Source organism: Sus scrofa, chromosome 7 (genome assembly GCF_000003025.6).
Source record: "Sus scrofa isolate TJ Tabasco breed Duroc chromosome 7, Sscrofa11.1, whole genome shotgun sequence".
Taxonomy (NCBI): domain Eukaryota; kingdom Metazoa; phylum Chordata; class Mammalia; order Artiodactyla; family Suidae; genus Sus; species Sus scrofa.
In genome coordinates, this window is record NC_010449.5 from 52981436 (window position 1) to 52995978 (window position 14543).

General features: G+C 44.4%; 1 protein-coding gene across 2 annotated transcripts; it reads left to right on the plus strand.

Moving 5' to 3' along the window:
* Positions 4234-13362, plus strand: ZNF774 (zinc finger protein 774). 2 transcript variants are annotated; one of them, XM_021098908.1, is made up of 4 exons: positions 4234-4397; positions 6095-6217; positions 10540-10646; positions 11619-13362. In XM_021098908.1, exons 2-4 carry the CDS (start codon positions 6114-6116, stop codon positions 12860-12862), a joined length of 1455 nt encoding a protein of 484 aa, XP_020954567.1. In that variant the 5' UTR covers positions 4234-4397; positions 6095-6113; the 3' UTR covers positions 12863-13362. The 2 variants fall into 2 exon arrangements, with proteins under 2 accessions (XP_020954567.1, XP_020954568.1); XM_021098909.1 differs by lacking the exon at positions 4234-4397 and adding an exon at positions 4404-4549.

A 14543-nucleotide genomic window follows, 5' to 3' on the forward strand; every position in this document is an offset into this window, starting at 1 on the left:
ATACTTCTCCATACATGAGAAAAATAATCCCTGATTTGGCTGAACCACAGTGATTCTCTTACACATGGCCAAGTGCAGTTCCTTATTGAGGTAATTTATACCCATTAAAAGTAGGTCAAATGGCTGTGGTGTAGGCTGGCAGCTGTAGCTCCGATTGGACCCCTAGCCTGGGAACTTCCATATACTGCAGGTTCAGCCGTAAAAAGAAAAAAAAAAAAAAAAAGTAAGTCAGGAAATTTATCATCACTAAGGGGGATGGGGAGTGATGATAAGAACCCCTGGGAGGTTGAAAGGGAAGCTAAAATAAAGGAAATTGTAGCCTGTTTATTTTCCCAAATGTTAAGGGAAAGTGACCCTAGGGCATCCCTGAGTCAATAGCAGGGTGGAAATGGCAGCTACAGCTGAAAAGAGCAGGCGGAGGGTTAGAGGTGTACCCAAGGCTTCCTTGATGCTATGTAGCGTGAAGGGTTCCAGAAGTCCCTAAAAGCTCCCAGTGACGGAGTAGGGGCAGCAGAAGTTGCAGCTAGGAAGCCCCCCCAAAGAGTCACTGTGTGGCCAAGGCTTCTGAGTAGTAGCTAAAGAAGCCACTAGACAAAGACCACCCAGCTTGGGTGGGTCAGGAGGGAAAATGACAGGTACAGAGGATAAAGCAGAGATCTGGTAAGGTGAGCTGCACCTCGAGTGGAGTGAGCTGGAGCCCCTGGAGACGGTCAGCTTCGCTTGCACCTAAATAACGTCTTGGAGGAAGTTCCCTTGTGGTGCAGCAGTTTAAGGATCCAGCGTTGCCGCACTTGTGGCTCAGGTTGCAACTGTAGTATGATGGGTTCAATCCCTGGCCTGGGAACTTCCACACGCCACAGGTGGGGCCAATAAATAAATAAACAGGAGTTCCTATTGTGGCTCAGGGGTAATGAACCCGACTGGTATCCATGAGGATTAGAGTTCAATCCCTGGCCCCACTCAGTGGGTCAAGGATCCAGTGTTGCTGTGAGCTGTAGTGTATGTGGCAAATGCGGCTTGGATCTGGTATTGCTATGGCTGTGGTGTAGGCTGGCAGCTGTAGCTCCGATTTGACTCCTGGCCAGGGAACTTCCATATGACATGGTTGCAGCCCTAAAGAGACAATAAATAAATAAATAAATAAACAAACAAATAAATAAAATCTTGGAAGGAGTGAGTGGAGGAAAGACCTTTGCAAGAGACAGCTCTTACAGGGAGTCTGAACTCCAAATTGAGGAAGATTTACCCAAAGTAGATTGTTTTTTAAACCCAAAGAGACTTGTTATTTTTATCTAGTAAGTTGAAGAACTGCTCAGTGAAGAGGATCTCCTGAGGAATCTAAGTTGGTTATGGAGACTTTTTTTTTTTTTAATTTTGTACATCTGGCTCATAGTATATGCACCGTGACTGCCCCCCTCCCAGTTTCCCATACATATAGATCCCCACTGTAAGTCTCCTTAACGAGGTGTCACAGGAGTTTGACAGAATATCTCCCAAGGAACATGTCCTAAAATCTGCTTTAGATCTGGGAGAGCCAGCCACAATGATTCCTGCCTCCTCCTGGTCATGTCCTGTGTAGTCCTCACCCTGTTCCAGGGTTGGTCTGGGTGACCACGAGCCTGTGGCAAAGGGGGTGGTGGATCACTTCCAAGATTAGGGTAGTTTCTGTTCCTATCTCTCTTAGATCACTCACTCTGGGGAAACCAGCCCCATGCTAGGAAGAGAGGCCTCCATATGAGGAAACAGCCATATGAGTGATTTTGGAAGCAGATCCAGCTCCAGGCGAGCCTTCAGATAATTGCAACCTCAAACAAGATCTAGACTGAAGGAGAGACCTTCAATTAGAGACACTCCACTAAGGTTGTTCTACATTCCTAACTCACAGGAACTGTGAGATAATAATGTTTGCTGTTTTAAACTACTAGGTTTGAGGATAATTTGTTAAGTAGCAGTAGTTAACCAATATACTCCCTCTCCTAAAAATTTCCATTACAGCACCTGCCGAAAATCTTTCTCTCTTTTCATTACCCATGAAGTCCTTACACAATTTCTCTCCCGTTCTCCACTTTTTCCTCTCTGCCAAACTCTCAAGCACCCAAATTCCAACAGGTCATGGTCCTCTCTCCACGTGGCCACCTAAGGTACATGGTCTTATTTCCTCTACTGACTTCTCCTGCAGAGGCCAAGCTTCTCTGCTCCCAATACCCACCTTCTCTCCACACACCTGATGATGGTGAATAAAAGACTGGGGCAGACACGGGAACAACCTAAATGTTCATCAACAAATGAATAGATAAAGATGTGGTACATATATACAATGGAATACTACTCAGCCATAAAAAAGAACAAATTAGAATCAATGCCATTTACAGCAACTTGGATACAACTAGAGACTCTCATATTAAGTGAAGTAAGTCAGAAAGAGAAAGACATATACATATGATATCACTTATATGAGAAATCTAAAATAGGACACAAATGAACTTATCTACAAACCAGAAACAGACTCACAGATATGGAGAACAGACCTGTGGCTTCCAAGGGGGAGAGGAAAGGAAGTGGGATGGATAGTAGATGCAAACTATTATATTTAGAATGCATAAGCAATGAGGTCCAACTATATAGCACAGGGAACTATATTCAATATCCTGAGATAAACCATAATGGAAAAGAATATGAAAAAGAATATATGTATGTATAACTGAATCACTTTGTTGTACAGCAGAAATTGACACATCATAAATCAACTTTGCTTAAAAAAAAAAAAGGCCAGGGCAAAAGAAACAAGCGGTGTGGGGGTGGGGAGGGGCGGCAGGAGATAACTGTCAGCCAAATTCTGTGATTCTTCATTCATCCTCCCTCCACTCTTCCTGCTTATTGGTTGAAGAGCTACAGAACTCCCACCCATGGCAGAACACCGGAAAGACTCCTAAGAGGACTTGAGATGCCTTTGACTCCCTAGGGCCTGCTAAACTATGTTCTGGTCACATGAGGCCTGGAAACCTCAAGCTTTTCTGGATGTTCCTTGCTCTTCCTGCTAAGCAAAACCAGATATTAGTCTATAGGAGACAGAATTCCCCAAACTGCTGTTGTGGTTATCTTGCAGATGTCTAAATTATGTAGTAAATGCTAACCAAGATGCCCCTGGTTATATGAGCAAAAGGAGAAAAGACAAAATATTACTTCGTATTTTAGTCTTTTGTAGATTATCTCCTCTGTTGGACTGTGAACGTCATGAAAGCAAGAATCATGTGGAATTCATGTGGGTAACCACAGTGCCAGAACAGTCTTGAGTACAGAACATTACTGATGAAAATTCGTTAGAAGATGCACCATACATGTTTGTTGAAGAAATGGTTGAATTAGCATCAGAGTCTTCCGCATTAGCCCATTGGCTGGTAATTCTAAGCTTTTTACAGTCCATCACAAAATATACTTTCCTTTTTTAAATTGCAGTAAATCAACAGAGTAGACAGGCATATTTTTTTGATGGTAAGGAAAGTCTTCCATTATTGGCTAGACATCCCCCACCCCCTCAAAGTGAATACGGGCTCTCAGGTGAGATCCAGGAGTCTCCACAGTTTGGAACCTAATACCACATTTCCTAGAATACTTGACACTCTCGCTGGCCTCCTCTGGCCATTAACAGGTGTACTGACCAATGGAAAGGGGATATGCCTGGCAACTGTGCTAAGAGAAGGAAGCTGATGGTCTGTTTTCCACTAACGGTTCCTGATGGGGTTTGTTATGCCCAGTCCGAGTTGGCCTGGAACTTGTAAAGAGGCAGACACCATTCAGGCCATGGCCGCCGCGGGGTAGGGGGAGAGAGGGACCCGGCGGAGGAGGCTGCACAGCAAGGCCGAATCGACGAGCTGCTCCGCGCTCTGGAAGGTCTAGGTGCCAGAGCGCGGGCGATGCAGAAATTGGTACAAGGCTGCTCTGCGATAGTCAGGTGAGGCCCGGAGGTTCGAATCTCAGATCCCTCTCTGGATGTACGGTCTTTGGATCCCCTTCTTAGCTCTGAAGAGGCGGTTCCAGCGGCCGGGCAGCTCGGGAACTGGGTGTTAACACTTGTCACCGCAGGGAATTGGGCGTCCCGGTACTCGCAGTTCTTTGGGACTACGTCTCCCAAAAGACTCAGCTGTGATTGACAGCTCTAACAGCCTATGGACGAGGAATACCTCTCGTCCCAGAAACCGAGAAGCCAATGGAAAAAGGACAGGGGCGGTGTTTTCCGGCTGCTGGCTGTCCAGCCCAGAGTCCCACCTGTGTCCCCACAGCCCTGTCACGAGTCCCGGTCGGGTTCTGGGCGGCACCGCCACGGCGTTGCTGACCAGTTTGGCTTGGCGGTGGAGGACCCTCCCTTCGTGCTCCATCCTCGGCTGGGTCTCTGGGTGGTGAGTGAGCCGGGGAAGGAGATCACTGCGGCTGCCGCTCGTGCGATGCTGAGGGACGTGGATAGGGCTTGCCCGCCGCCCCGCCAACGCCCCTGCGGGATCCCCCCGGTTGCCTTTCGGAGCCCGCGGGTCTTGCTGAGGACTGGGGAGAGGTAGCCGCGGTTTTCTCCGCCTGCATCTGGAGAGCTCATACTCTTAATTTTTTGCTCCTTGTGGCTGGTCCCCTGGTTTCAGCTTAGTTTTGCGACCCTCTGACCGCTGCACCCAGATTGGGGCCTGCAGCACGGAGGGAGGAGAATGGGTGTCAGCCCTACCCATGTGGTCATGTTCCTATTAATAAACCCAGTGAACAAACTGGTGCTTCTCACAATGGCACTTAGTCACCGCACCTCCGAGCTCTAGGTCCTTGAGGTCACTCTCAAAAGGGGGCAGGGGCAAGAGACTGGGTGGGAAATCGGGTTTCTCTAGCTCTGGCTAAGAACTCTCACCCGCTCAATCCTGCTGTCTCCTGCAGGTGGGCCCTTCTGTTGGGTTTTATAATGGATATAGAAATAAAATTTCAAAACTCATAACAGTTTTCACTTCCTAATGACTTTATTTTAATTTGTTAAGGTTTTAAGCCAGAGAGATGAAAGGTATTACCTAAGGTTTTTAGGTTGTTAAAAATCCAGTACTTGATAAGTGACCAATAATAAATGCATAAATGTTTCCATGAAAAGTGGTTTTGTGTGTACCCGAGTAGTAGCCAGGTTCTTTGGTGAGACAAAGATGTGAAACTTCTTCATACCATTCTGGTCCATCCTCCACTGAAATGCAGAATTCTTTGTAGCAGGTTCAGCTGGATGACTTGTATTTGTTTCTATTGGAAACTCTTTTTTAAGTGGGAAAACAAACAAGTATTATCACATGTCTTTGTCACCCCTAATCTTACAACATATTAGCTACTCAATAAATTACTGATTTGTCCAGTAACCTGACCATCTCCCCCCAAATAATTTTTTCATAATACTTATGATCATTTTATTAGTGTGTTAATGGTTGTTTTTAGCCCCCAAGTATTTTGTTTTGTCCTTATCCTCATTGAATTTCACTTAATTTTACAGCTTGTCCATATTGTTTTTTTCATTTTAAATACATGTCCTTTTAAGTTCCATTTCTGACTGCATTAAACCTTGAAATAGAGTGGTACCTAGGGCAATTCCCTTTGAGCTTCTGCATAGTCTGTTCCCTGAGGTTGACATCAAATCTACAAGCCACGAAAAGTCAGCTATTCTAACTGATATAAGTATAATTAAAACCGCAGTTTCCTACTTAGACGAGGAAAATGTAGTTGGAGAGAGTTCAAAACTTTCCAGAAATCAAGTTATACCTGCACATTCTCTCCTCTGTTTATCTTGTCCATCATGGACAATTTATTCCTCAAAAAATTAATGTCTCCAAAGACTGAAGTTTCCATAGATGTGTTTGGGAGGCTCAGGCTTCACTTGGCGATGAGCAAGTTGGTTAAGGGAAAGATGATGTAAAAACAGAGAAAGAAAAGCAACACTTCTGTGGTTGACAGCACACAGAGCTATTCTGGCCTGGGGAGGGGGGTTGGTTGGATATGTTGCATGGCTGTAGTGTCTGTCTTATGATTTTGAGACAGTGGTGAGAATATCTAAAGAGCTACTGATACATACTGAGGTCTCTTGCTTTAGGAACTGATGACGCTCAGTGATGTGGCTGGGAACTTCAGGGAAGAGTGGGTTACCTGGCCACTGCTTAGAGAGTCCTCTTCGGGGATACTACCCTGCACAGTTAGAAGAATGGGCTCTCAATGGGTAAGAATACTACTCTCCTTTAGACTTAGATATCTTGAGCAGGCCCAGATCTGAGTGGTCTCTAGGGATGCTGGTCTCTTAGAGTTCCAGATCTCTGTAAGAGTAATTGTTGCCTCCCTGGCAGAAAAGGAATGACTTCCATTTTTATGGCACTTAGTAATTTGCAGATCTCTTTGATATTTATTGTTTTATTGATATTTTGCCATTCCCCCTTTGATATATATGTTTTCATCCTCCTTTTCCAGCTTAGGACCCTGAGACTCATAAGTGGCAGAGATGAGAGTCCAATCCAGGTCTTTGTGGAAAGGGGGGAGCTCTCCTCATAGGTTTTTTTTTTTCCCCTGTCACTTAAAAACAAAACAAAACAAAACGAAAACAGGAGTTCCCACCGTGGCTTAATGGTTAACGAACCTGACTAGTATCCATGAAGACAAGAGTTTGATTCCTGGCCTCGCTCAGTGGGTTAAGGATCTAGCATTGCCATGAGCTGTGGTGTAGGTCGAAGACACTGCTCGGATCTGGCGTTGCTGTGGCTGTGGCAACCCCTGGTAGTTGACCCCTAGCCTGGGAACCTCTATAAAGACAAAAAAAAAAACAAAAACAAAACCAAAAAACCGCCAGAGCTCTTTCTAAAATACCATGGCTTCCCCTTCTCCCTGCTTTACTTCATGTCTATTACACAAGTAACATTTTGTAATTGACACGTTTTCTTCATACTCATTGAAGAAAAAGACAAGCAAAATGAAAACCAAAGTCATTCATCCTACTGCTGAAGGATTATGATCCTTCCAGTCATTTTCTTAAGCATATACGCAATTAAGAAAATAAAAATAAATAAATTTAAAAAAGGAGTTCCTGTCATGGTGTAGTGGAAATGAATCCGACTAGGAACCATGAGGTTTCAGGTTTGATCCCTGGCCTTGCTAGTGGGTTAACGATCCCGCGTTGCGGTGAGCTGTGGTGTAGGTTTGCAGATGTGGCTCGGATCTGGTGTGGCTGTGGCTGTGGCAAAGGCCTGCGGCTGTAGTTTCCTTTAGACCCCACCTCCGTATGCCGGGGGTACGGCCCTAAAGGAAAAGAAGAAACCTGGGATCATACCAAATTTTTCAATTGCACATTTTATTTTCTTAAACATTGTATTATGAATATATTTGACAACAATAAATATCTTTCTGGGAGTTCCCGTCGTGGCACAGTGGTTAATGAATCCGACTAGGAACCATGAGGTTGCGGGTTTGATCCCTGGCCTTGCTCAGTATGTTAAGGATCTGGTGTTGCCATGAGCTGTGGTGTAGGTTGCAGACGTGGCTCGGATCCCGTGTTGCTGTAGCTCTAGTGTAGGCCGGTGGCTACAGCTCTGATTAGACCCCTAGCCTGGGAACCTCCATATGCTGCGGGAGCGGCCCAAGAAATGGCAGAAAAACAAAAAAAAATTTTTTTTAATTAAAAAAATAAAAAATGAACCATCTTTCTGTATATTACTTAAAATGACAACTTAGTATTTTGTTGTATAGAATACAGTAATTTACATTAAATTGAACCATATATGTGGGGTTTTTTTTGCCACATCCTTGGCATGCAGAAGTTCCTGAGCCAGGGGTGGAGCCCATGCTACAGTAGCAACTCCAGCCATTACAGTGACAATGCTGGATCCTTGACCTGCTGCATAGGTGGCCATTTTTTGACAATTTTTTACCTATAAAATGGCAATTTCATATGGCTCGATCAAAAGTAATTATTTTTTGAGGGACATGTAGGTCATTTCAAATTTTTACCGGTATTGTGATGAACATCTCTTAGCTAATTGTCTTTTTAAAAGTCTTGTTTATTTTATTTTATTTTATTTTTTTTCAGGGCCGTACCTGTGGTATATGGAGGTTCCCAGACTAGGGGTCGAATTGGAGCTATAGGTGCCAGCCTACTCCACAGCCACAGCAACAGAGGATCTAAGCCGAGTCTGCAACCTACACCACAGCTCATGGCAATGCCGGATCCTTAACCCACTGAGCAAGGCTGGGGATCCAACCTGAGTCCTTATGGATGCTAGTTGGATTCGTCTCCACCGAGCCACAATGGGTACTCCAGAAGTCTTGTTTATTGAAGTGTAATTAGTTAATAATTAGCTAATACACCTTTTGCATAACTTTCTTCTCCTTCTTCTTTTTTAACTTTTTTCATTTCCTTTGAATTCCCAGAATTAGAATTGCTGGGCCAGAGAATAGATACATTTCTAAGGTCTTTGGTGTTTTTGTTAAATATCTTCCAAAATGATTGAATCAATTTATTTAGTTATGTGAGCATTATATGAAAGTGTCCATTTCTTCATATTCTATCTATCATGTGGGTATTATAATCTATGAGTCCGGGTAAAATAATAGTGATAGCTAACATTTATTGAGGGCTTATCACTTAATCCTTACAACTCTCACAACAACTCTGTAAGGTAAGTCTTATCATTATCCCTATTTTATACATGAAGACACTGACAGAAACACAGAGAGTTTAAGTAACTTTCCTGAGGTCACACAGCTAGTAAGAGGAAGGGTTAGGATTCAAACTCAGGCAATATGACTCTTTTTTGTTGTTGTTGTTAATTTTTATTGTTACCAAGTTACTGCCCCCCACCACACACGCACACCACAGGGAGACAAGCCAAGCCAATGATAGCACCTGATGGCAACAAAAAAGACATCAGATAACAGTCCATCACGGTGACAGGGGAAACTTCAAGGATGGTCAGAGTGATGGAAAGTGTTGGTTATCACTATTTTAAATTCATCTTTGAACAAGATTTGTCATGCATACAAAAGTTGCATCAAATAAATCATTTGTTTCAAAGAAATACATCTATTTTCCCCTTTCAGCACTGAATTTAAAAAATAAATAAAAACAGTAGATATTTTTACCCACATCTGGTTCCTATATTAACCACATGTAATCAAATCAATTATTTAGTGGTTCATTAGCAAAGAGTGTTTTTTCCCTTCCACAATGAAACATCTCCACATGTTCAGATCAGCAAGCAGATATCACAAGAATATAATAATTCTACCCAGGAAAGACATCCCCCTTACTCAAAGGGATCCGGTTCTGCCCCCACAGTCTGCAGTTTGCCACTGGAAAATCTCACTATCAGCCTTTTGGGGGAGGCTGGGGGTACTGACTCCTGGGAACTAGGTCTCCTGATGCTCTTGGACCTACAGTGAAAAAATGTGTGCTGGGGACTGGAGTGTAAGGACCCCATCCTGCTGGGCTGGAGAGTGCGGAGGCGGGGCCATGTGTGTGGTCAGGCAATATGACTCTTGAGTTTGCATTCTTCTTCACTATATTGTCTGTGTCTCATTGTTGTAATTTGAATTTCTTGGCATAATGGTGAGGTTAGGCTGCTTTTATTTTTTTATTTTTGTGAACCTGTTCATGTCCTTTTCCTTTTTTTGCTTTCCCTAAGGCAGTGTTTATCTTTTTTCTCATGACTGTATTGACTGCTGCCCTTCTGGGAAAATGTAAAAACCAAACATTATAGTTAACTTCCTTGATTCTTTCCAAGGGTGAGGTCATGACAGCTTTGTTTCTGATAAAATTATCTCTCCACATGGGTTTAGCCTTGTGCCTTCAGAAATGAGTTATTGTGCTTATTCTAGAGTTTCTATCACTCAATCTAAATGTTTTTTTTGGCCTCACGCGTGGCATGTGGAAGTTCCTGAGCCAGGGATTGAACCCGTGCCACAGCAGTAACCCAAGCTGCTGTGGTAACAATGCCAGATCCTTTAACCCACTGTGCCATGGGAGAATATATACATATATATATATATATATATATATATATATATATATATATTTTTTTTTTTTTTTTAAATGGGAGGAAAATAGCTTTTTCTCAGCCTCCTGGGAAGATCACCCTGTTTATCGATTCATTGTGGCTGCTGCCCCCTTTTCTTTACTTTTTAGGACCACACCCATGGTACATGGAGGTTCCCAGGCTGGGGGTCACATAGGAGCTGTAGCTGCTGGCCTACACCACAACCACAGCAACACCAGATCCAAGCCATATCTGCAACCTACACCATAGCTCACAGCAATGCCAGATCCTCAACCCACTGAGCAAGGCCAGGGATTGAACCTGCGTCCTCATGGATACTAGTCATGTTCATTCACTGCTGAGCCATGAAGGGAACTCCATGGCTGCCCTTTTAACGAGACCAAACACATGTTAGAGTTTTGCTGGGTGTTCTCCTCTACCCAGGGAAGAAGGAGGGCTTGCATTTTGATCAGGCCTTGTGTGATTGGCTCAAATTAACATCCTGTGTTCGCTTTCCTTGTAGGATTTCTAGACCAAGTGTAATTTCCCATCTGGAGCAGAAAGAAGAGCCATGGATTTTACCACTCCAAAATTTTGAGGCGAGCAAGATCCAAAGGGAAAGTCACACAGGTGAGATGTGTTACCTGATGGGCAGAAATCTAGCATTTCAGCCCTTGCCTATCTTCTTCTTTTTTTTTTTTTTTTTGTCTTTTTGCCATTTATTGGGCTGCTCTCGCGGCATATGGAGGTTCCCAGGCTAGGGGTCTAACCAGAGCTGTAGCCACCGGCCTACGTCAGAGCCACAGCAACGCGGGATCCGAGCCACGTCTGCAACCTACACCACAGCTCACGGCAACGCCGGATCTTTAACCCACTGAGCAAGGCCAGCGATCGAACCCGCAACCTCATGGTTCCTAGTCGTACTCGTTAACCACTGCCACGACGGGAACTCCCCTTTGTTTATCTTTTTTAGATTTTTTTACTTTTTAGGGCCACACCCCCGGCATATGGAAGTTCCCAGGCTAGGGGTCAAATCGGAGCCGCAGCTGCCAGCCTACACCACGGCTCACAGCAATGCCAGATCCTTAACCCACTGAGCGAGGCCAGGGATTGAACCCAAAACCTTGGGGTTCCTAGTCAGATTCGTTTCCACTGTGACACGGCAGGAACTCCTCAGCCCTTGTTTAAATGAGGAATTTGGAATGCTGCCCTAGACTTCGGCTCTTACTAATGGAAGTTTAAATTTGAGTTTTTGGCAAGTTAGTAACTGACCAAATATAGCTTTCATCCTAAGTAAATATTTCATAGTCTAGAACATCTTTGAAAGAAGTTGCCCAATTTCAATAATATGTGGTATACTCTTGAAGGATAGCCAGGTCACTCAAGATTCATCTGACCATCTCAAAATAAAAGGGCTGCGAAATTTACGTGTTCCATACGCTCAATGATCTTCAATGAACTTTTCACAAAGTCAAAATGAGAGTCATCAAATTCACTGTGGTCTGTTGCCAGAACACAAATTTTAATCTTTCTCGCTGCTTTCGGATGATCTTTCCTGATAAGCGATAACTTTATTCTCTGTTACTGCTGTTAATTTTTCAGACTTTAAGAATCAGGTCGTAAAACTCAATCAGGACATCATCTCTGAAACGGCAGAACCAGGTGGAACATCCACGGAAAGGGCCAATAAAGATATTTCTCATATGCCTATTTGGGGAGGCAATTGGGAGAGGGGTCTTAAATTCGAAGGGCAGCATGGAACCCTTCCAGGAGAGGGCCGGCAGGAGCCCTTTTCACAGGAGAAGGAATTAAACAACCTCCTGGAAGGATATATAGGAAAGAAGCCCATGTGTACAGAATGTGGAAAGAGCTTTAACCAGAGCTCCTATCTCATAAGACACCTAAGAACTCATACTGGCGAGAGGCCTTATACATGCATGGAGTGTGGGAAAAGCTTCAAGCAGAGTTCAGACCTTGTCACTCACCGCAGAACACACACGGGAGAGAAACCCTACCAGTGCAATGGATGTGAGAAAAAATTCAGCGACAGCTCAACCCTCATCAAACATCAGAGAACCCACACAGGGGAGAGACCCCATGAGTGCCCTGAGTGTGGGAAGACTTTTGGACGGAAGCCACACCTCACAATGCACCGACGAACCCATACAGGAGAGAAGCCCTACACGTGCCTCGAGTGTCATAAGAGCTTTAGTCGTAGCTCAAATTTCATCACCCATCAGAGGACCCACACGGGAGTGAAGCCTTATCGGTGCAAGGACTGTGGTGAGCATTTCAGCCAGAGCTCGGATTTGATTAAACACCAGCGAACCCACACGGGGGAAAGGCCCTTTCAATGCCCGGAGTGCGGGAAGGGCTTTAGAGATAGTTCTCATTTTGGAGCTCACATGAGCACGCACTCGGGAGAAAGGCCTTTCAGTTGTCCTTACTGCCACAAAAGTTTCAATCAGAGCTCGCATCTGGTCACGCACCAGAGGACACACACCGGTGAGAGGCCTTTTAAGTGTGACGGCTGTGGGAAAGGATTTGCCGACAGCTCTGCCCTCATTAAGCACCAGCGGATCCACACGGGAGAAAGACCCTATAAATGTGATGAGTGTGGGAAGAGCTTCAGTCAGAGCTCTCACTTCATTACCCACCAACGAATCCACTTAGGAGACAGACCATACTGCTGTCCTGAGTGTGGCAAAACCTTCAACCAGCACTCCCACTTTCTCACACACCAGAGAACACACACAGGAGAAAAACCATTTCGCTGTAGTCAGTGTGACAAGAGCTTCCGACAGAAAGCACATCTTTTATGCCATCAAAACACCCACTTGATCTAATAAATAGTCTTTAGTGGCTCTGCTGCTCCCTTCCAGATTTCCATCAATATTACCTTCAAGTTTTCCAGAGAGAGAAAATCTGCACTTAGGCATCAGAGGCTCGAGGGGGGCCTGATCTGTTTGCTTTTTTCCATGCTTTAATGGTAAGGGTAAACCTTTAGGGTCCAAATAATATTCTGAACCTAAAAGGCATTCCTTCAGGATTTTTGACTGACTCTTAGGGAAATGTGAGTTTACTGGTTGATGCCTTGTTACTGAAAAAGAAGGGAGATAAATGTAGTTGCATTACCATCCTTCATGTCAATCCTGAGTCTTATTTACTATAATGCCTGGCCCTTAAAAGATATTCATTATAGGGTTGGTTGCTTTTATCATCTTTATTATTCAACAAGGAATTTATTAGTGCATCCCCACAAGCCCGGAACTTGCAAGCAATCAGACTGGAGGTAGGAGATTTGGGGTGTGAATGCATAGATTTAAAAAAACAGAAGGAGTTCCCATTGTGGCTCAGTGGAAATGAATCTGACTAGGAACCATGAGGTTGCGGGTTCAATCCCTGGCCTCCCTCAATGGGTTGAGGATCTGGCATTGCCATGAGCTGTGGTGCAGGTCACAGACGTGGCTTGGATCTGGCATTGCTGTGGCTGTGGGGTAGGCCGGCGGCTACAGCTCCGATTGGACCCGCTAGCCTGGGAAACTCCATGTGCTTTGGGTGCAGCCCTAAAAAGACAAAAGACAAAAAAAACCCCAAAACAGAAAATGCTCTCCTAATCCAGTTCTATGCAGGCATTAGTCACCAGATGTCTCATTGCCATGACAAGACAGAATTATTGTAGGGGATGTCTGCAGTCCTGTGACTTCGAGGCTGAAGGAATTTCAGGAGCTCTTTGTACAGCAGTGTACGGGGGCACTGCCTCTGGAGGTTCTGAGGCACAGAACATACCCAGTGATGAACAAGCCACGGGGACCTGGAAAAGGACTGTAGGACTATATAAGCAAAATTTCTGACAATGTTAAATGATATCGCAGGGATCCTTCCTGGCGTTTAGCTGAGGGAAATAATTCTTGTTTTCTCAGGTGCTGGATCATTGGACCTTTAGATTTAAGTTACTGCCATTCTCTGATCCTTTTAGTGTCATTTGTTTTACTCACTCGTACAGTCCTCTATTTGATTGAAAGAAACTGAGGGAAAGCTGCGTGTTGGAAGGAATACCTACCTCATTGAGAAGGTGAGATGTTTTGAGTCTTGGTCCTGACCCCTCATTTGGCCAGACGTTCACCTTCTCACAGGCCCTACCTTACCTGCCTCACAAGGTTGTGAGGATCTAATACACATATGTGAAGACACGAACACACGCAAGCACTTTGTTGTTAAACTATAACATGTAATATCTCTAAAGTTAAATGTTAGACTGTTGTTGCTAATGCCTTTTTTTCCAGAGAACTCTGGCTAATATTTCTCCAGGTGTCCTGTTCTCTCTCATATTGAGGGACATCTTTTTTACCTACCGAAAACCTAAGGCCTTTGGAGTTCCCGTCATGGCACAGCGGAAAGGAATCCAACTAGGAACCATGAGGTTTCGGGTTCAATTCCTGGCCTTGCTCAGTGGGTTGAGGATCCGGCGTTGCTGTGAGCCGTGGTGTAGGCTGGCAACTGTAGCTCTGATTAGGCCTCTAGCCT